The sequence below is a fragment of the Cyrtonyx montezumae genome, unplaced genomic scaffold (assembly GCF_038088225.1).
Source record: "Cyrtonyx montezumae isolate F1298 unplaced genomic scaffold, pur_monq_1.0 scaffold_10, whole genome shotgun sequence".
NCBI classification, from domain to species: Eukaryota; Metazoa; Chordata; class Aves; order Galliformes; family Odontophoridae; genus Cyrtonyx; species Cyrtonyx montezumae.
In genome coordinates this window covers 43,360,823-43,388,567 of record NW_027071826.1, presented here as the reverse complement: position 1 = coordinate 43,388,567, position 27,745 = coordinate 43,360,823, and the positions used below count along the sequence as shown (strand labels likewise).

General features: G+C 36.9%; 1 protein-coding gene across 1 annotated transcript; it reads left to right on the top strand.

The window, feature by feature from the left end:
* On the top strand, nt 1-27,630 carry MUC6 (mucin 6, oligomeric mucus/gel-forming). The gene is made up of 30 exons (XM_065755597.1): nt 1-28; nt 1,002-1,242; nt 1,394-1,520; nt 2,280-2,367; nt 3,492-3,601; nt 4,763-4,970; nt 5,751-5,873; nt 6,909-7,029; nt 7,515-7,653; nt 7,816-7,920; nt 8,268-8,340; nt 8,652-8,789; nt 10,470-10,631; nt 11,651-11,745; nt 12,396-12,528; nt 13,047-13,296; nt 13,902-13,954; nt 14,047-14,156; nt 14,918-15,069; nt 15,853-15,994; nt 16,632-16,742; nt 17,947-18,132; nt 18,557-18,796; nt 19,948-20,104; nt 20,850-20,990; nt 21,494-21,560; nt 24,080-24,243; nt 25,294-25,560; nt 26,607-26,849; nt 27,560-27,630. The coding sequence occupies exons 1-30, from the start codon at nt 1-3 to the stop codon at nt 27,628-27,630; spliced, it is 4,245 nt and encodes a 1,414-aa protein (XP_065611669.1).
* The last annotated feature ends 115 nt before the right edge of the window (nt 27,631-27,745 follow it).

The following is a 27,745-nucleotide window of genomic DNA, read 5'->3' as shown; positions in this document are numbered from 1 at the left end:
ATGGAAGAGGAGTACTTTGTGTCAACAGGTAACAGCTCATTGGAAAACAGTTTTTTCTACCTGAATAAAAACAACAGTGTTCTGTAAACATTACATCACTCTTAAAAAGTATGTTTCAGCTTTAAAACAGGGAATATAAATTGCAGGCAGACTTTGCTAACCTTACCTGATAGATTCCGCTTCTAAGATATACTCTCAAATACCTCAGCTTCATATAACTACACCAACAAAATTACTGAACAACAAAAGCAATGATGTAAGTCTGGAAATAAATAACAAATGACAGATTTTACTTACTTCAGTAGTTCTGTCAACTTCAGAGGGACTGCTCAAATGCTCTAAGTAGGTATAGAAATGTTTGTAACATCCAGTGCTGGAGTTGTATCTCTTTTTTATGATTCATTTTAACCTCCTAAAATCTGTCCTTTCAGCCAAATAGTAATAATTAAAAATGAAAAGTGATTATAACTTTCTCTATATTTACAAAGTTGGCTTGAACTATGTCACACAAACGCAGATTCAAATAAGTAGGGTCTTAAAAGTGGAGCTTTGAAGACTGCCTTTAGATATCTAGTGATCTGACTGTACAGTGAATTCATGATACTTTGCTAGGCATAGATAGCCCCATAAATATTGTATCTGGGATGCTAAGTTATCTCTTCAGTAGCAAGTTGCTGCCTTTACAAACAGATTAGGTAGACTGGAATAAGGTAGTTAACATTTAAATCAGCCAAGGAGATAGAATGGTGTTTCCAAAGCTAAAAAAAGCGAAGGAGCTCTCCTGCTCACATTAAAGAAGAGTACTGCTCTTAATCCAACTGTTTTTTCATTTCTTCAGTAGAAGTAAAATGTTAAAGCTACAAAAACTTCTCTAGAATGTTGTTCACATTATTAACCTGGGTAGAAATGTAGTAGATTTTCCTGTTATTTATGTTTGATACGGCAGTCAGAATGAACAAATGTACCACAAGTAGGCCTAAATCAATTTTTCTCATTTATAGTTTTGAGCAAGGATTCCTGTTCTACCTGGGGCGGAGGGCATTTTTCAACCTTTGATAAATATCAGTATGACTTCACTGGGACTTGCAACTATATCTTTGCAACTGTATGTGATGAATCCAGTCCAGACTTCAACATTCAGTTCCGCCGTGGGCTGGACAAAAAAATTGCAAGGATCATTATTGAACTGGGTCCTTCTGTCATCATTGTTGAAAAAGACAGCATTTCTGTCAGGAGTGTCGGGTAAGATTCTGAGAGGAAATGAAAAAAGTATTCTAAGAAAGCAAGAAGCAGTTTCAACAAAGTAGCCTACTTTGTGTGAAAAATGAATTAATAAATCATAGAAGTTAACACGTCTAACAGACTACTCAGCTTCTCTTCTCCCACATTACAGTGTCATCAAGTTGCCCTATGCCAGCAATGGAATTCAAATAGCACCTTATGGGCGCAGTGTTCGCCTTGTTGCCAAGCTGATGGAGATGGAACTAGTTGTCATGTGGAACAACGAGGACTACCTCATGGTTAGTAAAACATTCTCATGAAGCAGAAAATAAAATTATTACTGACTTAGCTAGATTGACAGTTTTCAAATATAGGTGCTTTTTGGATGAGCTTACTATTTGGATATTTATTTCCTGTTTCATCTGTTAACCTTCTTGCTTTTTAGACCTACATGTTTCTTTCAATTCCAGCATTGGCTGTTAACTGAAGAAACCAATGTTGAGATCTGTGGATGTTTTCTTGAATTCTATGCTTTCCAGCATAATACACTATATTCCAGTGCATATTTTACATACAGTCCAATTATTTTCTTTGATTTAAGATTTCAGAATAATTTGTTAATTGTAATCAGAAGCAGTATTACCACTTCACTATCTAAAGCAATAAATAAACAAATAACCTCTCTCTGAAAGTAGATTTCAGAACACTGAATTTCTTAAGGAAATTCATGAATCCAGAAATTCATGGTTTGACAGCAAAGTTACAAGACGAAACAGCAACTCTTCCTTTTCTGTTTCTCACCATAGTATTAGCCTGTCTCAGTTAACTGCAAATGTCTTAGAGTCTTGTTTTTTCATTGAATAAAAAGAATCACAACACTCACTACATGCTGATAAGGAAAGGAAGTTACTTGTTTCAGAACTCTTCATCCAGTCAAGTCAATGAGAAGGATCTCTTTTAACTGCATTCTTGAACTGAATTTGTTTGAGAAAGTAGTACTTTGTAGGCAATTTCAATTAGGGTGATTCTTTATTATGTTTTCTTTAATTTTATTTTAGGTTTTGACTGAAAAAAAATACATGGGGAAGACCTGTGGAATGTGTGGAAATTACGATGGCTATGAACTAAACGACTTTGTGAGTGAAGGTAAGATCTAACAGCAAATCACATGGAAGGAGATCTAATCAAACTGAGTCAAGGCAGACTTTTAATTCTGTATTTGCATTGCTCCGACTGCTCATTCAGTTTTAGAGTTGAGTAGAGCACTCCTATACATCACCAACAAACCTGTCATACAATTATGCCATGCACAATGATTTGCTGTGGCAATAATGTTATGGGTTCTTCAAACAAGTTATAATATTTTAGAAACTAGCAGTAAGAATCACACTTTCTCACCTAACCTTTCAGAACAGTCAGGGTTCATAGCAAGTCAGAGTGAGTGAAATGACTACATTAGACAGAAGCAGGAATGAGGCTGTAATAAAAATAACATAGTGGACAAGCATTTTAACAAGTATTTTGTCCAATAAGGATGAAATGGGAAGAAACTCATTGGTGCTGGGGGTTTGACATCCACCCTGTCTGTGATTCAGGGAGCACCCTTCTTACTCACTCTAACTTGATCTGTTGGACTGATTCATGAGCAGCTGGAGCTCATTGCCTATGGAGCTAGAGCGCATACTCTAGTGGTTTTTTTAAATCTGTATACCAAAGCCAATCCACAGTGCAAACCAAACAGAGCCAGGTAACTATGATAGGAAGATTTGCTTAAGAAGCAAACTGCTAATCTGAACTACAAGGCTAGTGTGGAGGCACTAAATTGCACAGTAAACTAATTTCAGAGTAGTATTTCCAAACGCAGTTTTCTATGCACAGAAATGAGTTCTGAAAATATTTTTTAGATTGTGATGAATATAACTGTACATGGAGGGGAAAATATAAGAGTGCAGGATACAGTGAGGAGGCATGAATTAGCACCTGGTAAAAGATTTAATCACTGGTAGAAAAAAACAGTAGTAACTGATATCTTGTGAGGTATTTGATGTGATAGATTAGGTAATAGCCCATAGAGATGATGAAGGTTATAAAACTATATTTAACTGAATAGATTACAGGTGGAAGGCAAAATAACTAGTTGTTATCAGGAAAAGAGTATTAATAGCAACTGCTACAGTTGAAGAGTAGAATCTGAATTTTACTACATCACAACAACAATTAAATGAATCCAGGGGCTTTTTCCTGACAAATTATAACCCTTCAAATTACAGGTAAATTGCTGGATACATACAAGTTTGCTGCATTACAAAAAATGGATGATCCATCAGAGATCTGCCTGTCTGAGGAGATATCAATTCCTGCCATCCCTCACAAAAAATACGTAAGAAACTTCTTGGATTTTCTGCAGAAAGATTTTTAATAGAGATAGAAAAGTAGAAACAACCAAGGCAGTGGTTTCATAAAATCCACTTTCATGAAAACGGATAATGTTAAAAGCTATATAGCATGAAAAAAGAAAGAAGTTCTTTGCAACAAAATATAATTTGAAAAAGGCTCAGGGGTTCTTGAGTATGAATTTGTATCATTTATATAAGTCTACCAGCAGTTAGCTCACAGCCTTCTGAAAATTCATCACAGGAAATTCACGGAGCTTTAATGAACTTAGTACTGAACAACTAACCACTTGAAATTATAAGCTGTAGAAGCCTGAAGATATTCATAAAAATTTTCAGTATATTGCCAGATAAGGGTATTCACAATAGAATGAACCACTGTTAGTTGCTATCATTTCCAGTCCTAGATGCAAAGAAAATCATACCTGAAACATGATGAATTTGTATTCATATTTATATGGTTGACCAAAGGCAGACACTTGGTAGCAGCAAAGAACAGAAGGGTTTCCATTTCTTAGAATCTGCAGATGTAGGAATTAAAAAATTCTTAGAATGAATCTTATTTCACCAGGCAAACTCTAATAGAAATTTCCACAGTGAAGAGGCGTTTCTGTGGGTCCTGTGGGAAAGATAAGTTTGTGAAGAAGAGACTTGCAAATATTGTATTCATACTGAAAAAAACCATTTTGTTTAGATGGAGAATTTCTGTTGGCTGGAAGGTTTAAGCTTTTTACATTCTCTTTGCAATGTTATACTTCAGTACACAACATTAAATATCAAATGCATTCCTAAAGGGGAATCCATGTTGATATCTCCACATAGTGGCATTTGTCCAGGAACATGTTCCTCTCCCTACTGAATCACCCTGAGACAACATTCTCTCTGTGATGTTCTCAACCATTCATAGGGAGATCAATGGCACTGAAATAATGGCTACTTTTCAACTTATGAAGAAGTGAAACTAATTCCACGTCATGTATTCCCTTCAATTTGTGAGTGTTTAATCCATTTTAAGCTGAATACCTATTACTAAACTTTAGAGGGAAAGAAAAAGCCAACAAGAAAATCACAACTACCAAAGATTTCCTTTTCTGGTTTTCAGATTGGGAAAATACTACTAGGATCATTTATTTTCTGTTTTTATTTAGGCTGTAATCTGCTCTCAGCTGCTTAACCTGGTGTCACCAACCTGCAGTGTTCCGAAGGATGGGTTTGTCACTCGTTGTCAGCTTGATATGCAGGATTGCAGTGAGCCAGGACAAAAGAATTGTACTTGCTCTACACTATCAGAGTATTCAAGGCAATGTGCTATGTCCCATCAAGTGGTGTTCAACTGGAGGACTGAAAACTTCTGCTGTAAGTTCAGATGTTTTATACATGCAGATTGCATTTAATTTCCACCATGGGTAGCAAATTGATAAAAATAAATTGCTTTGAGAGGAACATATTTCTTTTACTCCTTGAAAATATCAGTTAACTTGAAAAAAAACTTTTGACATTGGCTACCATTTAGATTTTAGCATAAGAATAGTGAAATCCCATTTTTAGTTTCAAGGTCTTTGTATCATTTTGCCCTACCTCCATCTCTTGTGCTGTGTTCTTTTGTTCTTCATATGTACTGGCAATGCTCTTCTTTTTTTTTTTTTTTTTTTCTATTTACCAATGAGATTTTTTTCATTCTTTCCTCATACTTACTGAAAACTTTCTCTTCTAATTTGCATTACTCTGCCCAAATCTTTTAATTTGCTCTTTTTTTTTTGAAGTAATTTTTCTTCTTCTTCAACATTATCTCTCTTACACAAACTGTTAACCCACTTTATTTTTTGGTTGGTTTTCAGTTGATTTTAGTCCTTCAAAATAATCAGCGTCTACAAAATGCCCTGAGGAATTTATAAATATTAGTAAGGCACAATATACATTCAGAGAACTGTATATTAATTCTTAATAATCACAGAGAAACCATAGCCCAGTCTTCTCTGACAAGCAGTTTTAGCAGTTTTCACGCTGCATACTGAGGCAGGGTAAGAGACTATTAATGCTATCTTTCACAAGATATTCTCCACCTCTGCTGGAGATGAGAGATTATTTTGTTTACACTTTACAAACCTTAACACTTTGCACTTCTGTTTGTTGCAGCTGTGGGAAAATGTTCTGCTAATCAAATCTATGAGGAATGTGGTTCTCCATGTATTAAAACCTGCTCCAACCCTGAGTACAGCTGTTCTAGTCACTGTACCTATGGTTGCTTTTGTCCAGAAGGTATCATTTCTATACTCATTGTATCCTAAATGATCCATAGAAATATTTCTGGTGTAGATTTAGTCAAGTGAAGTAGTATTCTTAAACAATGAAACAGTAGTGCTGCTAAAACTGCCATTTCTCATAGAACAGAATATAACCTGAGTCTTGAATAGTCACTCTCATTTAAGGTCAATGATTACTATTTGGTAGAAGGTAGTTGATAAAGTATTTTCCTCACAATGCTATAGCATGTAATGGGATAATTATAAGATGTTTTCTTGTATTTCTGTACTGTAAGATAAATTCATTAAGATTAATTCATTTCCTCTGCTAAGCAGGTATCTAGCTTTTCACAGCACCAGCAAAAGGTAGTATACCTCTGAGAAGTTCTGCAATATTAGAAGAATTTTGTAAAACTCCTCTAAAATTGAAAAACTATAAACACAAAACCATTTTCATCATTTCCTCAAACTTCAGAACTTAAATGTTTTCCCAGGTTACTGCAATGTTGGTTTTTACATCAATATTACCACCAGTTTATAGAAGTCTAAAGTAATTTGCTGTGGAATACACACTTAAAACTAGACTTAGAAAGCAGAATGCGTCTGTCCTTCAGAATTCCCAACCTAGTTTTAAAGTGCCAGAGAAAAGATAAATGGAAATAGATTACATTCAAGCTTAATGCTACTTTGGATTAAATTGAAAATAAATTGATTAAATTTGAAATGAAGAAAATTATATGCAATTTCATTTAAGAAAGTAGCCAAACTGTTATCACTTGTAAAGAGTCAGTTTTATTTTAATTAAGGGAAAACGTCCTGTGCATTATATGTCTAACTAGAGGTAGTGACTGTGCAAGAAAAGCATTCCCAAACTAGTTTTGGAAGACAGCAAATCATAATAGTTTTAGTATTAAGATATAGAAAAGTGTTCATAATGTTTATCTTTGGTAGGAACCTTTCTTGTTGACATCTGGTTTTGGAAGGCATGTAATTTATTAGTGCTCAGTAAAGATATGGAAAAAGTACTTCTGATTTTTGTCTTCTCCGTCAGGAACTGTTCTTGATGACATCTCAAAGAATCGAACGTGTGTTCACCTTGAGCAATGCCCGTGTACGCTGAATGGGGAAACATATGCTCCTGGTGATACCATGAAAGCAGCGTGTAGAACTTGGTGAGTAAAATAGGTTCTTTAGAGGATGGATGCATTTTTAATTAAATTAATGTGCATGTCTTATTTCATGATTCATCTCGTAGAAATACAAATGCTCTTTTAGGTCACATAAAGCAGTAACATTTTTTGTTTACCTTCTCTGTTAAAATGGAGGTAAAATTAATATCAAACTAATATTTACAATTTCTTTCTGTCAATCTCAGCTGATCAAATTGACAAATCAGTCCTGAAAACTATGTTTGAATTCTGTAACAGAAAATAACTATATAAGACAATATTTTTTAAATTTTGAAATTATTTTAAATGTAGAATAATTGCATGGCATTTCTTCTCTTCATTATATATGTTACATCTTATATACCCACCAACTTACCAAGCTGATCAGCTGCAGAAAAACCTCCAGACGGGAGGATCAAATCATCATTGCTGATAAGAAGTGACTTGGTATGAGAATGACCTCACATGGAATTTCTTGTTTTCCTCAGTAAATGTACAATGGGTCAATGGAACTGTAAAGACTTGCCCTGCCCTGGAAGGTGCTCATTGGAAGGAGGCTCCTTTGTTACCACATTTGATTCTAGATCGTACAGGTTTCACGGAGTTTGCACTTATATTCTTATGAAGGTAATTTCTTCAGATCTAGAAACACACAAAATCAGATGGATATACGTCTGGTCTGTCTTCAGTTTCCTCTTAGAACACAAGCTAAGGTCTTCCAATGATATGCATTCATTTCTCAAATAATTTTTACTCTAAGAGATGTACCTTTGCATTATTTTCCTCCAGAGTTCCAGCCTGCCACACAATGGAACCCTCATGGCTATTTATGAAAAGTCTGGTTATTCTCATTCTGAGACATCGCTTAGTGCTATAATTTACCTGTCTACAAAGGTAAGCAATCCCTCCACAGGTTCTATCTAGCTTTTCAGTAATCAGGCTAGCAAAATAAATATTTTAAGTTTGAGCAGAAAATTATGGGGAACAGATACTATATACAAGTATACACAGTAAAGACCTTTGTTAGGAGTCACAAAGTTGTCACAAAGTTAGGAGTGCTGTGCAGAAGACTACAGTATTTCTGAAATGAAGACTGAAAACAGTATGGAATGTGAGAAAAAGTTTGCATCAGTCTTTTCCTATTATATAGGTCTTCGAGAATACAGTTGCTTAGATTAAAAGAAAATACAAATTCCACCAGTACAAAAGTTTACTTTGGATTCTGTGCCCTTTTCATACAGGACAAAATTGTGATTTCTCAGAATGAATTCCTTACTGATGACGATGAGCTTAAGCGGCTACCTTACAAATCAGGTAAAGAAAAGAGAATATATATAAAATCTATATATATAAAATGCCCATTTTACATCACACAGCCCAACATCTTTACGCTCGCTATTGTTAGTGACAGTCAACAGATTTTATAGGAGAATTATAATCTTTTACACTGCATCTGCCCCACTGTGGGAACTTGAATGTGGAAGGAAAAGATGTATAGACCGAATGCTAGAACATTTAAAATCACTACTTTTTTATTAAAATCACTACTTTCACTAAAATCACTACTAAAATACTACAGTATTCCTATGCTTCAATATCTCTATTTTTAAACATTGTTCTTTTAGGAGACATCACTATTTTCAAACAGTCCTCGATGTTCATTCAAATGCATACAGAGTTTGGTCTGGAACTCGTTGTTCAAACATCACCTGTGTTCCAGGCCTATGTGAAAGTCAGTTCACAATTCCAAGGCAGAACACTAGGTAAGAAAGGGTAAGAAATCTAGTCCCTGTGAGAAGGAGATAATTCAGAATGTAATTTCTAAAGTTTAGTACTCAGTCTTTAAGCTTTTATATCTGGATTCAAAGATTTAAAAAAAACACAACAAATATAGCAGCACTGAAAAACAGACATGCTAAGAATGTTTCTGTTATAACTTTAAAAATCATCAGTGGGATTTGATAGATGGCATTTTTCTTGTGAAATACAATACTGTTGTTTAGAATTGAGCACGCCTGAATCTTGTGAAGTTCACAGCAAAGCCAAGTGCAAGGTCCTGCATCAGGGTCAAGGCAATCCCAGACATCAGTACAGACTGAATGACAGATGGATTGAGAGCAGCCCTGCAGAGCAAGGCTACTTTTGGATGAAAAGTTCAATGTAAGCCAGCAATGTGCACTTGCAGTCAAAGCCAATTGTTTTCCAGGCTGCATCAAAAAAGCAGTGCCAGCAGGTTACCACCCAGAGAGGAGGTGCTTTTCCCCACTTCTCCTCTCTCAGGAGACCCTGCCTGTAGTACTACATCCAGGTCTGGGATCCTGAGCAGAAAAGAGATGCAGACCTGTTAAAGCAGGATCAGAGGAAGGCCATTAAAATGAGGGCTGGAGTACCTTACCTATGAAAAGAGGCTAAGAGAATTGAGATTGTTTAGCTTAGAAAGAGAAGGGAATAGGGAGATCTTATTGCATCCTTCCAGTACATAAAAGGGACCTACAAAAAAGACGAGGAGAAACTAATTGCTGAAGTTTGTGGCCATAGGATAAGGGGTAATGTTTTTAAACTAAAAGAGTAGATTTAGATGAGGAATTAGAAAGAACTCTTTGCTCTGAGGATGTTTAAGGTACCGAAGCAGGTTTCTCAGAGATAGTGGATACCTCCTCCCTGAAAGTGTTGTTCAGGTTCTATGAGTAACTTAATCTACAGAAAGGTATCCCAGCTCATTGAAGGGAGATTGGAACTAGGTGATTTTTAACAGTTCCTTCTAATCCAAACTGTTCTATGACTCTATGATCTGTTTTTTATATGTATTTTTCAGTATGCGTTGTATTAGAAAGTGAAGGGCCAGTGAATTATCCTGTGTAGTCACTACATCTTGTAGCACATGGAGAGTTCTGAATACGAAGTGCCTTCACTGTACACATGAGTCATTCATGAATACAAAAACTTCTCAGCTTATAAGTACCAGATGGAGATGTCTATTTTCATTGTGCAGCAACTTAACTAAAATACAGGACATGCCTTTGCAGCTAAACTGTTGAGAATTAGAGATACTTTGGAAATTAAAAATGTCTAAATATATATTCTTGATCATTACAGATTTATATACATAAGTGAAGATACAACTCATAAGTATTTCAGGTCTTTTATCTAGCTTAAAACCATTGAAAATGCCTTTCTTTTCCAGTAGTAGGATAATTTTTTTTTTTATATGAATGGATATCACTGAATGTAAGTGGATAACCTTAACCTGAGAAGACAGAGAGAAGCTCAGAGACATATATTAACACATAATTAAGATTCTCTGGCTATTTGACTTATTAATATTCACTGACACTCCATCTGGAACTTCTAACTCAATTTTTTTCACTATTGTAAAAGAATGAAACATAAACCATTATGTACACTTTTTTAATGTTCATCAATTGCATTTCTAATATTGTTAGGTTTGTGTGGTAATTACAATGGAGACACTACAGATGACTTCATGACTAGCATGGATATCACTGAAGGAACAGCTTCCCTATTTGTAGATTCCTGGAGGGCAGGAAATTGCCTTCCTGCTATGGAGAGAGAGACTGACCCTTGTGCTTTGAGTCAGCTGAACAGTAAGTAGGTGATCCTGTTGTAACCGATCTCTCCAGCTAGCTTCCTCTCTCACTTCCATAAGCCCAAAGAACGTTTCAGAGAAGCATAGGCTGAGATGATTGAAAGTCACAAATTCAGTCACCAAGAAGATATTTCTGATTTCCAGAGTCTACATCTAGGGAAAATTTATCTGGGATTGAGATGATGAATGAGAGCTTCTGTTGATTTTGCCAGTGAAATTGTAATGTCTGTGGACGTCTTAGAACATCAGCAGTGATGTAACTAAAATCCAGGCTTTACCTTTTCAAGTCCCTAAAGCTATCAGTATTAAAGGGTGCCCAAATGAGCCATTTGAACTAAAGGGTTGTTTTGCAAGACATATTAAGTTGTCCTTTTATTCAATCTGTCATTGCCAACATCTCAGCTAGAGTAGTGTGCCTAATTTTGCTGTTAGAAAGCAAAATTACAGTTTGAGATGAGCAGTACCAGCTCTAGGGAGGGAGTTCGGAGAAGGCTGAAAAGAGTATCCTGTGGTCTAGAATAAGTGATCAATTATGAAAGGGGATAAAATACACCAATAGAAAAATGAATGGAGATTTGGTAGTTCTCAAATCTGTTAAAATGGAAATAATAGTGCCTTCCACACCACGTTTAGAAAGGATAAGATACAGTCTGCAACATATTCAAATTTTTATTAGATATATTTTTTAATTATGGGCATAAAACCACTTATAATGATTTCATGGTTGAACTTCACGATCTTGAAGGTTTTCTCCAACCTAAATAATTTTATGATAACAAAACATTCGAACGGATTGCCTGGAATGTTAATAAATCTGTATTACTGGAGGTCTACAGCAATAGTCAAGCATTAGCCTGTGCTAATGTAAGCATTTCTGGTATTTCTTTGGCGCAGTTATAGACTAGGCCAACCTTTGTGATGCCTTCCAACTTTCTAATTCTGTAACTGGCAGGACAAAATCTCCCCATTTCCCTAACTTTCACTGGTATTTCATGTCCATGACTTTGTTTTACTTAGAAATATCTGCTGAGACTCATTGTTCCATTTTGACAAAGAAGGGCACAGTGTTTGAGAAATGCCATGCTGTGGTGAACCCTACTCCTTTCTACAAGGTAGGAAATTAAGATACGTGGAACACAGAGGAAGTACAAAGATGGACCAGACTGAATTCATATACAGTGTGCCACTCATTTGGGTCAGCAATGCATAGGAGCTAAGAAACAAGCATGTTCTTTTTTAAATAGAACTCCACTATAATGGAAGTCTATCTGACCCTATACCACCAGTGTTATCCCTAAAATTCCATGAGCAACACTCTCAGACATATTTCTTGAATCTGGGGTGATCCTATGCAGAGCCAAGAGGTAGACCCATGATCCTGTGGGTCCCTTCCAATTCAGGTATTTCTATAATTCTAAGAATGAGAAAATATTTTTGCATATGCTGCAATTTTCCTTTTCAAAAAATATTAACTATGTAAAGAATTGGTTTTCTCTGCTGCACAGTTGAGTTCATTATATTTGCCAGTCTCCATGAAATGTTTTGAAAATTAAAAATGGAAAACACTGAATAAACTAAATCTGTTCAGAACTAAGCATATTTTATTCACATGTATCAGGCAATTACTCTGATCATTTTCATCTGTTCTAGTTATGCAGTAATATGTATTTTGCTTGACTTATCTCAGTACTTGTTGGCACGCTTAGTACTTCCAAATACCTGCTCACTAGTAACAGAATAGTTCCCTTACGTTGGATTTCAGAGATGTGTTTACCAAGCCTGTAATTATGAAGAGACCTTTCCTTATATCTGTTCTGCTCTGGGATCGTATGCACGAACATGCAGTTCAATGGGTTTAATCCTTGAAAACTGGAGAAACAGCATGGACAATTGCAGTAAGTAACTGAATCAGTGCGTTTCTGCCATCAGGTTATTGCATGCATACACATCTACTAGAAAATGCCCAGGTTTGCTTCACCTGTGACAAAAACTGAGTAAGAATGAGACAATATTTTAAACTATATTAGCCATTAGAAAATGACTGCTTATTGCTTGAGAAGACCAACTAGCAGGTATAAAAGCCACATTCACATGAACTGATGACTTTCAGAATCATGTAAAAATATTTCTGCAAAGTTTCCACCTGCATTATTTTATTTCAAAAAGGAGAGAGGCAATAAGATGGCATATAACCTTCAAAAACTTCCAAACAGCCACATGGCTGGTATTAAGATGTGCTCTGCAATATTGTTTACTGCAGCTGCACATCCACAGGAAAAAAAAGCAATAGCTAGCCTTAAGTATTAAAGTTATTTTCAGAATATATGCAGCACATTACTGTGAACTAGTTATTTTTCACAGGGAAAAAGCGAAGGAAATGAAGTTCAGCATACACTCTCCTCTTGTTTTACAGCCATTACTTGTACTGGCAATCAAACATTCAGCTACAATACTCAGGCATGTGAAAGGACATGCTTATCACTCTCCAACCCAACCCTAGAATGTCATCCAACTGACATCCCAATTGAAGGCTGCAATTGTCCTAAAGGGATGTATCTGAACCACAAGAATGAATGCGTTCGTAAATCTCATTGTCCGTGCTATTTAGAAGATAGGAAGTACATCTTACCTGATCAGTCAACAGTGACCAGTGGGATAACCTGGTAAGTGCATCAGATTTAAAGATGAACAAATATGAAATGAAGAGGTGTCTTCAAGTTTCTCTCTCATGTGCCAACCACAGAAGGATGCTGAGCACCACACAGCCTCTCACTCCTCAGCAGGATGAGGAAGACAGAAGGGCAAAAGCAAGAAAATTCTTAGGTCAATATAAAGACACTGTAACAACTTTCTTTGTTTTTAATAAACAAAAATAAACTTACTTTGTAAGCGGAGTGATGAGCACGTAGCAAAACACGGAATTCATTTACTGCTTCTCAGTACACAGATATTTAGCCATTTCCAGGAAAGCAGGGCCTTCTCTATTACTTGAGAAGACAAGTGCCGTAAATCCAAATGAGTACCCTTCTTCCTTCTTTCTTCCAGATTTATTGCTGAGCACAATTTCATGTGTTATGGAATGGTCACTTGGGATCAGATGTCCCAGCTGTGACTCCTTATGCATCTCCAGCCTACTTGCTGCTGGAGCAGCATAAGAAACAGAGAAGACATTGAGGTTATTTAGCAATAGCTACGTTTGTTTATTGATGTTATTTTGATCTCAAATCCAAAATATTGCACTGTATAACTGCTTTTTTTTTTTCCCCAGCTACTGTGTTAATGGCAGACTGAGTTGCACCGGCAAACTTCAAAATCCTGCAGGTATAGGACTAATGTGGCTTACTTTGAATAAGTTATTTTCCACTATAAAATTGTGAATTCACAATCTGTTTGTTTTTCTTCCTTTCTCATAGAAAGCTGCAAAGCTCCTAAGAAATATATATCATGTTCTGACACCTTAGAAAACAAGTACGGAGCTACATGTGCCCCTACTTGTCAGATGCTGGCTACTGGAATTGAATGTGTAAGTTTCACAGCCCTGTGATATTAATCCTCTAGGAGAGGAAGAACATGAGAATCCTGGGCAGAATTCAGTTTCTTCTAGTGAAATGAAAGGAGATAGTTCTTCTAATAAGACATTACTGAACAGCAGTCTTCTTTCCACAGAACATGGTCAATAAAAAAGTACACACATTCAACAATGTGAATAAAGGAATTGAATTAAATGGATTACAGAATTAAAAATCTGTTACAGATTATAAAATACAACCATCACCTCTGGCTCAAGTACTCTATAAGCTGCATGTCACTAGAAACTCATAAAACATGTAGTATATGCTTTCCATTCCATTCTTTCCAAGGTATCTGCTGTTGATGATTGTAGAGTGCAAGCGACTGTAGAGTGCTAGGTGGAGTTCAGATCTATCTTCATAGTTTTCTTTTCCTTTTATATTAAGGAAACAGACTGATTGAAAGAATTGTAATGTAATAGACTACCCTTATAATAAAGAAGCTTATATTGCACTCTGTTTGTCTGAAAGATTGTTAGCAATGATAGACATTTCTGAGAGTCCCCAAGTATGTTTAGTATCTCACACAATAGGTATATCTTATAATTTCAGTGTAAATAGTAAAATGATCAGTATCTTAGCATGAAGGAAATCATAACATTGAAATCAAATTTAAAACAGAACTGAGTATAGATTCACCCTTAATATGAATTGCACACAAGATAAAATGCATCTTACATTCCTTTTCATTTTGTAATCTGTTGGTCTTTGCCAGATTCCTACTAAATGCGAATCAGGCTGTGTCTGTGCTGATGGGCTATATGAAAATCTTGATGGCAGGTGTGTTCCAGCTGAGGAGTGTCCTTGTGAATATGGAGGCCTTTCATATGGAAAAGGTGAACATATCCAAACTGAATGTGAAATCTGGTAAGAGTCAAACCATTGTCCACTGCTGAACCTCAGTTTCACTAATTCGTGCAGGTATATAACAAAAGCACTTAGCTGGCAGGAAAGTATGAAGCAGCAAAAGCTAAAACCTGAACAGAAGGAGTATAGTGACAAAGGATAGAGGAGGTAAAGAGAAATTAAAAAACTTGACAGTACGGTTGTACACGTGAATATGACAATATGTATGTATAAATGAAAGAGTCATGGTCTACTCATCAGCTGTGTTGGCTTCAGCGATATTTATGCCACCTCTGTATCCAAGGAATAAGGACATCCATTAGGGCATCTAACTGCATAAGGTCAAGGATTATCAACTCCACCTATATAAAGATGAGGGCAGTCTTCATTCTTTTCTGTAGATAAAAACAACCTCCCAAAAAGGTTATTTGCATCTCCTCAGCTGCAATCTCATAGTTCTTTATTCAATTTTTGGTTTTTAATCTAGAATTAAAAAGACAGCACCTGAAACATACATAACTGCAACATCTGTTCTCATCAATAACTGAAATAAACAAGCTTATATCCCTTCTTCAATGGACAGGAAAACAAAATGAGACTTAAGATATCTTCTTCATCATGGATTCATTTTCTCAGCTATCCATAACTTTTATTTATGGATTTTATATTAAATGAAACTTACTCACAGTGTGCACCAGACAAATAAATGAATTTTGCATATATAAAAATGTATGCATGTTAAAAGAAGATTCCAAAGAAATACCACCTTAAGTTACTGATCATGGTTTCTCTTTTCACTCTTAGCACTTGCAGAAAAGGCAAATGGAAATGTGCTCAGAAATCAAGATGTTCCTCAACATGTAACCTTTATGGAGAAGGCCACATCACCACTTTTGATGGACAGCGTTTTGTGTTTGATGGCAACTGTGAATACATATTAGCTATGGTAAACTACATCTCACTGATGCTTTTGGCTGCATCTTAGTATCAAGAAATACTTTGTTCTAAATGGCTGATGAAAATATCCTAGGAAATATCTATATCCAGTAGAGCACTTTGAATCTTAATAAACACAAAAAGTGTTTTCTTATTTTCTACATCCTTAAAATTTTAAAATAAAAAACGTTCAGTTCCCAAAATGAAATTTTTAATGCACACGCAACCAATTTCAGACTAAATAACGTTTAAAGTCATTGATGTGTACGTTTTCTGTACCTGTCAACTCTGTCTTTCAGTGAAGTGATGTCAACTTCACTGATGAATCAGAGGTCATCACTGTTGCCTTCCAAAACAATGAAATAACTAAGTGTGATTCAGTAGTAACTTTTTCCATTCTGACTACAAATATGAGGGTTCTACAAGGAATAGAATGGTTCCATGGTTCCAAAACCATGAAATGTTCTAGGATCTATTAACAACCACCAGTGGACTCTCTCTCATTTGAAAGTAAATAAAATTGCCTGCTGTACTGAAAGACAGAATCACAGTCATGATGTGTTTAAGCTTTCTATACTTTTCTTGCTTGTAAGTTGGGGGACTTCAGACACAGAGTCTATTAGATTGTTTTTGCATGTTTTTTTTAGGATGGCTGCAATGTTAATAGACCTCTTTCCTCTTTTAAAATTGTTACTGAGAATGTCATTTGTGGGAAATCAGGCGTTACATGCTCTAGATCCATCAGCATTTATCTTGGGGTAAGATCTTCATTTTACTGTTATTCAAGAGAATAGCCATTTAAGGTCATATTTGATTTACTTCTGGAAATGTTAGCTTTGTCTTGCACGTGCTTAGCATAGAGCTTCAGCGTTAATAGGAAATGGCATAATTTTTATCAGTTCTTATGTCAGTGTTTCAGTCCTCCAGCCTCTTGCTTATATAGAAGTCATTAAATTTTAAACTTTATCTGTCATAAGGCAGTTATTTTTTCTCCCAAACTCAGTCAAAAACGCAGCTGACTAAAAACAAGGAATTGTTATGATGGATGGATCTACAAAACAACACCACATTTCTCTTACTCCAAGGTAGTATTTGCCAATCCAAAATACGTCCAGATCTCTACTATCTTACTACATGAGATATATCTGTAAAATTACAGCAGTGAACAGTTATCGTTATTTCCACTGCAGTCTGACAGCTTCCAAAATCAGTTAAAGTTCTGCAGTTCTTGACTGCACTTGAACACTAATGTACAGTAGTATCTTCTCACCTTAGAATCTTTTGTTGTAATAAGAGAGAAACTGATGGACAGCTGAGGTTTTACCCCTGGTAAACAGTCACTGCAAGCAGTACATATTTGCCACATTACATTATTGCCAGTTTCAACTCATCAGTGCTGTGCTCAGTTTCTTAAGTGCTGTTCCATACAAACCTTTCTAACTGATTCTCTAGACACTGAAACACTAGTGTATGAGAGCAGTGTTTTGAAGTACACATGAGAGTACGAGGGAGTTGAAGAGCCCAAGTGATATACTGACATTGCAACTTTTCAGTTATTTCTAATACATGAAAGTACACCTCCTGTACTCTGCTGACTGCATACAGATGTCTGTAATATACACATAAAAATTGATCAGAGTGCTAGTATACCTAACAATGAGACTGTAACAGCATATTTGCTTAATATTTCCTATGAAGATTTGCATATAAATAAAAAAAAAATCCAAAGGAAATAAAAGCCAATTATTTTAAGATAGAATGACAACCCAAGGAAACTCGCTTACCTTTGAAGATCTTCATTGCTGCGGACAGTAAGTTATTCCAAAGTTTCTGGCTACTGTAGAAAATGACAAGATGGTCTATAGCACCACAGTATCTGGTCTGCAACAATGTGTCATGGGAAGTAAAAATAACAAAACAGAAACTTGATTATTTATAATGTATACACAACTTTACTTCCAGAACTTGACTTTTGTACTCAGAGACGAAACCTTCTCTATTTCTGGAGAAAATCTTCAAGTGAGGTATAATGTGAAAAAGAATGCCCTCCACCTGATGTTTGATATCATTATCCCAGGAAAATACAACATGACTCTTGTATGGAATAAGCACATGAACTTCTTCATTAAGATCTCCAGGGAAACACAGGTACAGCAGAATAGCTTCTTCAGTAAACAGCACTTCAATTCAGATTTATCTACTAGTTTAATGACAGTTGTCTTGACTCTGTATGACAGCAAAGGTTACTAGCAATTCATTTTCTATTTATCATTATCTCAAAAACAACAGATATTTTCCCTAAAGGCTGATTTTTATGTGATTACCTTTCGGCATTACAGGAGCTGTATGCAACAACTGCATGTTTTGGTTGAATTTGGTCTCTTAAATTATGACAAATTACACTTGAGAGGAGAAATGCATCCACTGATGAACAGGACCTCATGCACAATTTGCAAAGAACATACGAGAGTATTTGGATATCACAGTCACTACTAAAGCAGGAAAAAATGCCAGTAATTGAAAGGGAATGCAAGTAGTTGCAAACAACTGACAGTACTTTCATTTCATCCAGGAAACTATCTGTGGTTTGTGTGGAAACTATAATGGCAATATGAAAGATGATTTTGAAACCCGAAGCAAGTATGTGGCATCAAATGAACTGGAATTTGTGAATTCTTGGAAAGAGAATCCTCTCTGTGGGGATGTATACTTCGTAGTGGACCCCTGTAGCAAAAACCCTTATCGTAAAGCTTGGGCTGAAAAGACATGTTCCATCATAAACAGTCAAGTCTTTTCTGCCTGTCACAATAAGGTAAGAATCAATTAGGCCTTCTCTTTATTTATAGGTATCCTCACAAAATGATCACATTCCAGCACTTGATTTCCTCTTCCTTAATATTTTCTAATAGAATATATATAAAATATTTTCTGGCTCTCATTCATGTTAATCTTCATCCTTTCTAATTCACACTTTACTAGCCCTTTTGTAAGCACAAAATCCAAACATGGACATTAAGTGATTAATTTAAAGTACTGAAGTGAAAAAAGGAAGAATTCAGTATCAGAAATTAGCCACTCTGTTGAGGTTGGAAATGATCTTCAAGATCATCAAGTCCATCCCTCAACCTAACCTACCAAGTCCCATCACTAAACCATGTTCCTTAGTGCTATCTCCACATGTCTCTTGAATACCTCCAATGATGGCAACTTCACTACTTGCCTGGGCAGCCTGTTCCAATGTTTGATTACCCTCTCCATGAAGAAATTCATCATAAGATCCAAACTAATCCTCACCTGGTGCAACCTGAGACCATTTCCTCGCATCCTGTCACTCCTCACCTGAAAAAGGAAATTGGCACTCTCCTCACTGCAACTTCCTTCTGGGTAGTTGTAGAGAGTAATGAGGTTTCCCCTCAGCCTCCTTTACTCTAAACAACCCCAGTTCCCTGAGCCTATTTTCCTTAAGTCATGTATTTATCCTCATAAGCCATGTACTGTGATTTGTATATCATTAGACTGAACAGAACCAGGCTTTCTGAGAGAAAATTTGCATTTTCAGAAAGTGACCACAAGTGACAAACGTGGCTAATGCAGTGGTCATACATAGCCACGAAAGGTGGTTTACTTTAAGCACTGAATGGGTGGTTTTTTTTGGTGTTGTTTTCTTTTTTAAGTGATTTGATGTATGCTCAATAAGAATTTAAACATATGTATCTGGGAAAATCTCATCGGCTTCTGCTGTTATTTGTAAGATACCTACATTCTTGCTAAAAAGACTTCTTTGAAGTGGGGTTGCTTTGACAACTGTTCAGAGGAAAAGTTACTCTCACTTCAATGGAACAGATTCTCTTGACTTTCTCATGTACTAACAGGGACCTACAAAAAAAAAAACACTTGAAAAAAAATGAAAAAATTAGGCGCTAAAGAATCCCAGAGAATTCATTAGTTCGTTTTCCCATACAGGTAAATCGTATGCCATATTATGAAGCCTGTGTCCGAGACTCGTGTGGTTGTGACATTGGAGGTGATTGTGAATGCATGTGTGATGCCATTGCAGTCTATGCAATGGCATGTTTAGATAAAGGTATCTGCATTGACTGGAGGACTCCTGAGTTTTGCCGTAAGTTTCTTTAACATTTCTTTAAGCCTGTTTAAGAGACAGTTATTGTTAATGTGAGTATCTTAATGCAGCAACACAAGAAATTGCGTATATACGTGCCTTCTAGGTTCCATTTTCTTTATGGACAAATAGTTGACTTCAGTCACCTGAGTTTTGAACTCTGTACTTTTCCTCTGTGCAAAGTAAACAAAATATTATGTCTGTTTTTACTGTGGAACGATGAGAGAGAAAATAAAGTAACCACAGAGAGGAGTTTATTTTTTCTGCTGCCAAAGTATGATGAACAGTCAGCTTGTAAGCAGAAAAAATATGAAATTGTAAAAAACTGTTGTTTTTGGCTGCAATGAATTCATCTTCTATGTGATTGTCAAGGGAATAAAGGCAGCTGTGTTGGCTAGAACACTGAAACAGGAAAATGTCAGTGCATCCCAGACACCATACATAGAGGAAAAGAGAGAACGAGGGTGGTATAAATCAATGCTGAAGTTGTCAGCTTTGATGGTTTCTTTTCAGAATTCGCTGTATTATGCATTAAAAAAATTATGGAAATGCCTGCACTGTTAATTCACAAAAAAAGAAAATGACTTACATCAATAAAGCAAATTTCAATTGGCATGAAATACTGTTAATTCCAGTGGCATTTTTTTTTTCACTCACACTGCTGATTTTTTTCTCCCTTTAGTCCTTTGAAAATAATGTTCTCTCTGAAAAATTCTGACCTTTCTCCTGGTTTTGCCATTTCTAGCTGTCTACTGTGAGTATTACAATTCTCACAAGAGAACAGGAAGTGGGGAAGCTTATTCCTATGGCTCCAATATCAACTGCACCTGGCATTACAGGCCTTGTAATTGTCCAAATCAATACTACAAATATGTCAACATTGAAGGTAATAAGTTATACTATTTCAAAGCACAAAGCAGTAACAATTATTTTCCACGTTTTTTTCCCCCATCAGTCATACCGCAGTTAGTAATGTTTTCATTGATGTTACCTTTAAAGCAGTTTTGCTCTCTATACCTTACCTCTACTACTTCGAATGCATGATCTGTTCAGTACGACAACTAGTTTTACAGCAAACTCCAGTTATCTTGAAGAGAAATCCTCTGACCTGTGCTGAATTAAAATTATCTCTACTTACATAAGAAAAGATGTGGAGAGAACGGTATTAGTTCAGTTAAACAAACAAATATAGTTGGAGAACTCCCCAAAATTTACTATGTATGCAGTTCCTTCTGAGGATTACATTGGAGACGCTTACCTGAATGTATGAAGTTACAACCAATACCATTTTTTAATAACAGATATTTAAGATTCTAGATTATACATAGTATAGGTTAAACACTGTTCTCTGAGAAATGTAGAACTAATTTTATCTTTCCTTTTCTTCAGGCTGTTACAACTGCTCTCATGATGAATATTTTGACTATGAGAAAGAAAAATGCATGCCATGTGGTAAGTAGAGCCCTGTACTTTCATCCTCTTTCTCTACAGTAACCAAAACCTTTGAGTGTTTGTGAGGAAGGTATTTTCCCATTTGTTCGTTAATGATGAGTGGTCATCCCTGTATAACTTTTCTTCAAAATAATCTTATTGTACTACTAATACATAAAACTTAGGTTGATTAATAAAGTAACGAAAATAACTAATTAAAGTAAGGGTAAGGCTTCCACAATAAATAAATTCATTTTAGTCATGAAGATGGAAAGTTATATTCATTCTGTGACTAATCTTCAAAATAAGGATGCTCCTGAAAGTTCCTTGATCTGATCTGTGTGAGATGCTGCCCAAGGCATATTCAGTGCTTTCTTCAACTAAGAGAACATGTTATACAGGAGTATATACAGGAGCTTGTGGACTTTACTTAGCAATTCTCTTTAAGTTCTGAGGGTTTTAAAAATTATTTTAACTTAAAATTTATTACCATATGGTGGCCTATTTGGAAAACCTTTCATAGTAAATAATGTTGTGGATGGACTCCAGCTGCACTGTTTGGATTTTCATGCAGATGTAAAATTACTAAAAGAACTTAAATACACTTTTTTTATTTCATTTAACAGAATTCTTAACTGTGAAACCAGAATCTCAGCTAGTGATCTCATTTACACACAAAAAACGTTTCCGTTATCCCTGGAAAGTGAAGTGCTCTTAAGTATAAAATTCATAGGAAGGATAGCAGAAACACGCTCCTGTTTATTTTTATTATGAGTTGTATTAATTTCTTCATTATTGTCCAAATACTCCCATGTGAAGCTTACCACTGAAGATACGTAGTAATGAGCATTTTGGGGATTATCACACTAATTAGCACAGTCCTTTGAAAATACTTTATTGTTCTTTCAATCTGAAATTTGACTTATTTAGAATACTCTTAATATGATTCCACTTAAAAATTTAACTTGTTCTACCTTTATCTCGCAGGATATGAAAGCGTTAGTGCTGCACCTGAAATTACTTCACCTTCAACAGGTTAGTCTAAGTAGTTGACTGAACAAGTACTTACACACTGATATATGTCCTGATATGTATTTCTGAGATAAGCAGTATCCTTCTTTTTTAGCTTGATATAATGGCATCACCAGTTTTGAATGTGTAAGATGCAATAAAAAAAGTTAGTATCATAATTACCACGGAACATCCCAGAAATATTTGAGTAAACCAAGGCACTTCCAGATATTAGTAATGTTGTGGTTTTTTTTGTTAGTGAATAAGGATTTCTGTCTTTTCTCTGATGATAAAATCACACAGTTTTCACTACCATTTGTAATGGTGATTGGCTTTATAATACTTGACAGTTTAAGAAGGTGGCCTTGGAAACGCATGACCAAGTACCAACAAGCCCCCAGTAGCCTGACCCAGGAAAGCAATCTGTATATACTGATCTTTGTTAGAAATTACATTACTTCATTAATGAAAGTGACAGTTATGGGGAAAAAGGTACAGTGATGGTTTTCTGAACAAAGCTTCTGCAAGAATTCCTATTCAGTGTATTCGCTGCAAATAATTATAAAGGAATAGATCAATAATTTTTCTTAAATATTTTATTTGAAATTAAGGTAGGAGTTATTTTCAGTTCATAGATTCATAGATACATTAGGTTGGAAAGGACCTATAAGATCATCTAGTCCAACCATCCTCCTATCACTATCCCTACCCAACTACTAAATCAAATCCTTTAGCACCTCATCTAAACGCTTCTTGAACAGCGCTAGGGATGGTGCCTCAACCACCTCCCTAGGCAGGCCATTCCAGTGCCTGACCACTCTTTCAGAGAAAAAATGTTTCCTCAGGTCTAATCTAAATCTTCCCCAGCGCAACTTGTGGCCATTCCCTCTCGTCCTGTCATCATTTATCAGGGAGAAGAGGCCCACCCCCTCCTCACCACAACCCCCCTTCAGGAAGTGGTAGAGTGCAATAAGGTCTCCTCTGAGCCTCCTCTTCTCCAGACTAAACAATCCCAGCTCCCTCAGCCGCTCCTCATAAGACTTGTGCTCCAGACCCCTCACCAGTTTTGTTGCCCTTCTTTGAACACGCTCCAGGGCCTCAATGTCCTTCTTGTAGTGAGGGGCCCAAAACTGAACACAGTACTCGAGGTGCGGCCGCACCAGAGCTGAGTACAGGGGGATGATCACCTCCCTGCTCCTGCTGGCTACACTATTTCTAATACAGGCCAGGATGCTGTTGGCCTTCTTGGCCACCTGGGCACACTGCCGGCTCATGTTAAGCCGAGCATCAACCAACACCCCCAGGTCCTTTCCCTCTCTACATTCTTCAAGCCATTCTGGCCCAAGCCTATAGCATTGCGTGGGGTTATTGTGGCCAAAGTGCAGTTGTTACTCCTGATAGTAGTATTTCATTCAATAAATATTTTTCCATTTACAAAGGCATATTTTAATAGATTGTGAAGAATTATTTCTTATCCTCTGATTTTGTTTTTTTTTTCCTCTTAGTAACAACAATGCAGCCTAAAGCAACAAGAAGCTCTACGGCAGTCACATTGCCCACAGCTACCCAACCAGCATCACCTAGTACTTTTTCTGTATCTGCTGTACCAACTGAGACCACAAATCCAACAGTAACCTCAAAAATCACAGTTCCAAGAACTTCATCATCACCTCTTGTCACAATAAAGTCAACAACTGGTAAGTTGTTGTATTACTGTCTAAAACAAATGACATCAGACACATTCTATACAGAGTTGAGCTATCACTCCACTAGGAAGGCATTGCAAGCTATCTCAGCATCCAAGCAAAAGAACTAGAAGGTAGATAAAGTAGGCTTCCAGAAAGCAGTTTGTAAACCAAGACATTCAGAAGTATGAATGAAGTGTCTGGAAAGAGAAAGGATATAAATGACAGGTTAGAAATGCAACCCAAATAATCTGTGTGACTCATCTGAGAGGCACATTAGACCTTCTATAAGCAGTGAGCCAGCTCAGTTCAGTTTCAGCCTCCATTCCACAGCTGATTCAGTAACACAGTCATGTTCAAACAGCACCATCTCAAAAGTCTGAATAATAATGTAAGCAAGCTTCAAGGCAAGATCACAGAGGTATCAGTGCATGGACTACTATTCTAGGATCCTGCTCTCAGCAGGATGTCTTCTCCAGTGTGAATTATTTTCTGACTGTATGATTTGTGGATACTCATAATGACGTGCAACTTTCCACCAACATGCACTTCAACTAAAAAGACATCCTGGACTCAGGCTGTCAGAAAAATCAGAAGTAGAAAGAGGTCTCACTTCAAAGAAGTGGGATGAGGAAAGTCCTACAGTATGATGTTATTCAGTTTTGTAATACAGATTATAGACGGCTAATTCCGAATATAAGATTAGCCAATGAAATGGTTATTTGGGTGAAGCTCATTGAGGCTTTTGCTTGTAAGTGACAACAAAGCTAACTCTTAGAAATAGTATATGAAGAATGATTATAGGAAATCATAGAAAAAGATGTACAAAGTGAGAACAAAGAAAGATATGAGGTAAGAGAAAACAGATACTGGTAGGAAAAGATGCAGTTTAGATTATGGGAATATAATTGCAAACAGTGACACCCAAAACATTAAAAAGATCCAGGGCAAAAACTAGATATTGTGAATATGGGTAGCTTTTTCTTTTTTCTTTTTTTTTTCTATTTTAATTATTACATAAATTGATTACTCACATTATCTTCCTTACCTTTACTCCAAAAGAACGTACAACATCAATTTTTACTATGCCAAGCATGACCTCAACAGTTACTACACCTTCCGTAACTACCTCAGCAAAAAGAACCATCTTCATAGAACCAAAATCTGTATCTACTGCCCCAGCAACGACTGCTTCAACAGAGACGGAAAAAATAAGTTTCACCACACCGCTCTTAGAGACTACTGGCGAAAAAGAAATGAGAACCACCTCAATACCTTATACTACATCTCAGACTGTAACTTTCAGCAAGCCTGAACTAACAACAGTAGGTAAGTGCAAGAAAAGAAGTCATTCTTACTAGATGTCTTTAAATCACAAATTAGTGAGAGAGGAAAATGACAACTGAAGAATTGTAATAAAAATGAGAATTGCAGTGTCCTGACAATGCAGCAAGCATTGGACATCTGAAAAGATCTTCAAACTAACATTTCTTTTAGAGGCCTTTCTCTACCCATTCATTTCCTCCAAGGAAGTAGATCAAGGCAAAATCTCACTGAGCTTCAAAGTGAGTTTTCAAAATCCCACAAATGTACAAATGTGCACTCTCCTCAGACAACTTCTCCAGAAAACATAAATCCCATCTATTAGAAAAGAAATGACACTTTGGGATGTCAAGTACTCTGTATATCAACAATGACAGCTTCTTCTATTGTTGTGTACCTAGACAAGCAACTGACACCAGAGGCTGGGACAGCATGCAGGGAGAAGTCAGCTTTAGTGACAAGGCACCTGCACATTGCCTCACAGTCCACATACCTCCTAGCCATGCTGTTGGGGCATACATCCAGGTCTTCTTCTGCCAACAGTATCAGCTTAGTCTGAGAAAGCATCATAATGCACTTTAATTAGGCACCTTCCCAGACATCAAGCATTACTGAATGTCTATTGTTCCTTACTTTAAAGGGAGTGAGGGAACTCAAGCAGCTACTGTGCACCAACAAGTCTCAGTAGGTGGCTAAGAATGATCTGAGAGCTGTCATTGGATTGTGACTCTTTCACCTACCTAGGTTTTTCATGGGATGCTCATGCCCAGCTTGGAGTGCATTTAAGGGAGATGCATGAATCTAGAGGGGGTCTTTTTCCCTCTGAAGGTCCAGGAAGAGGCAGAGGGTGCTGAATTGGTTCTTACCCCATATTTTGACGGAGAAGTAGAAAGGGGAAGGTGAGGCAGAAGCCACTGGTTGTTTCTTCCCTCCTGCTCAGTAAGACTTTTGTGCCCTAGCCCCAGCCCATGCCTTATGCCTAGGATCTTTGCATTCCCTCCACCTTCCTTTCTTATCCTACCATCTTCAATTGACTTGTGTTTTCCTCCCAGTAGCTGTAACCTATGAAAGACCAGCTACGCCACACACTGTGCCACATCTCATCACAGAGAAGACCACTCCTGTGACACTGGCCAGTAGCATCTCCACGACCTTTGTCTCCACAGGGGCCAGCACGCCTGAAGTTCTACCAACAGGGATATCTCTGAGTCCCAGCTCTTTACCTGCCACCTCAGCTGTATCTGTTTCTTCCCCCTCATCTCCACCCTCAACATGGCTGAGACCATCACATCCGGGTAAGACTCCCTTTGGCCCTGATTAATGCTGATGCCTACTCCTTCTAGCTCTACTTCTCTTCTAAATGTCACATTCCACAGGTTTCACTTTTGATATTTATTTTCTATTCCTATTGCTCTTGCCATGGAACTCAAACTCAGGCAGTCACATTGCCCCTAACTACAGCCTTCTCCCTTGCTGCTTCAGGTATTAGATTCTGGGGCACAGGGCTTTATCACCCTATGGACTTGTTTGAGTTTCTGCCCAAGAACTAGCAGGTGGAGACCAGTTAACACACACACCATCTTGTAGTGCTGCTAGGGGAATAGAGTGTGGGGAATAAAAGGCAGTGAGAGTGGAAGATTATAACTCTGGGATAGTTTCTGGTGAGAGAGAGAATACAAGTATGCTCTCCATACAAAGGATGCCTGGGCCCCGATACATTCCATTGCAAACACGGGCCAACAAATGCTGCCTGCTTGCTATGCAGATAAAGAAACCAGATGCTGATCCTGGGTGCAAAAATATCACACCAGTGGAAAGATGGACAAGAAAATGCATGATCAAACTCCAGGGTACATTTCCCTCACATAGACCTATAGAGCTCCACATGCCCAGGCCTTCGTGGTATTGACCAGGACAGCCTCCTTTCAGGAGATGCCACAACATGCTTCGCATAGGATTCTTCCCAAGACTCAACCATTGTTTTCTCTCATCACTTTCTTTGTAGCAAGGGAGCCAACCAGAGCTAAGACTACAACTAGTAAAGTAGTAACAGGTGAGTGCTCTGGTCAGGAGTGAGATAACAGTCAATGCCTGTTCCATCAGTAGCCTCAGCTGTCCCAGGAGCCCTTTTCAACACACTATGAAACAGACAGATGATCCATATTCAAGTAGCTTGCTGGTAGTGTAAGTA

Coding starts and splice junctions, on each gene's coding strand:
- MUC6 (XM_065755597.1), top strand. CDS start 1: ATGGAAGAGGAGTACTTTGTGTCAACAG. Junction 1,243..1,393: donor ATTTCTGTCAGGAGTGTCGG/GTAAGATTCTGA, acceptor CCCACATTACAG/TGTCATCAAGTTGCCCTATG. Junction 5,874..6,908: donor TGGTTGCTTTTGTCCAGAAG/GTATCATTTCTA, acceptor CTTCTCCGTCAG/GAACTGTTCTTGATGACATC.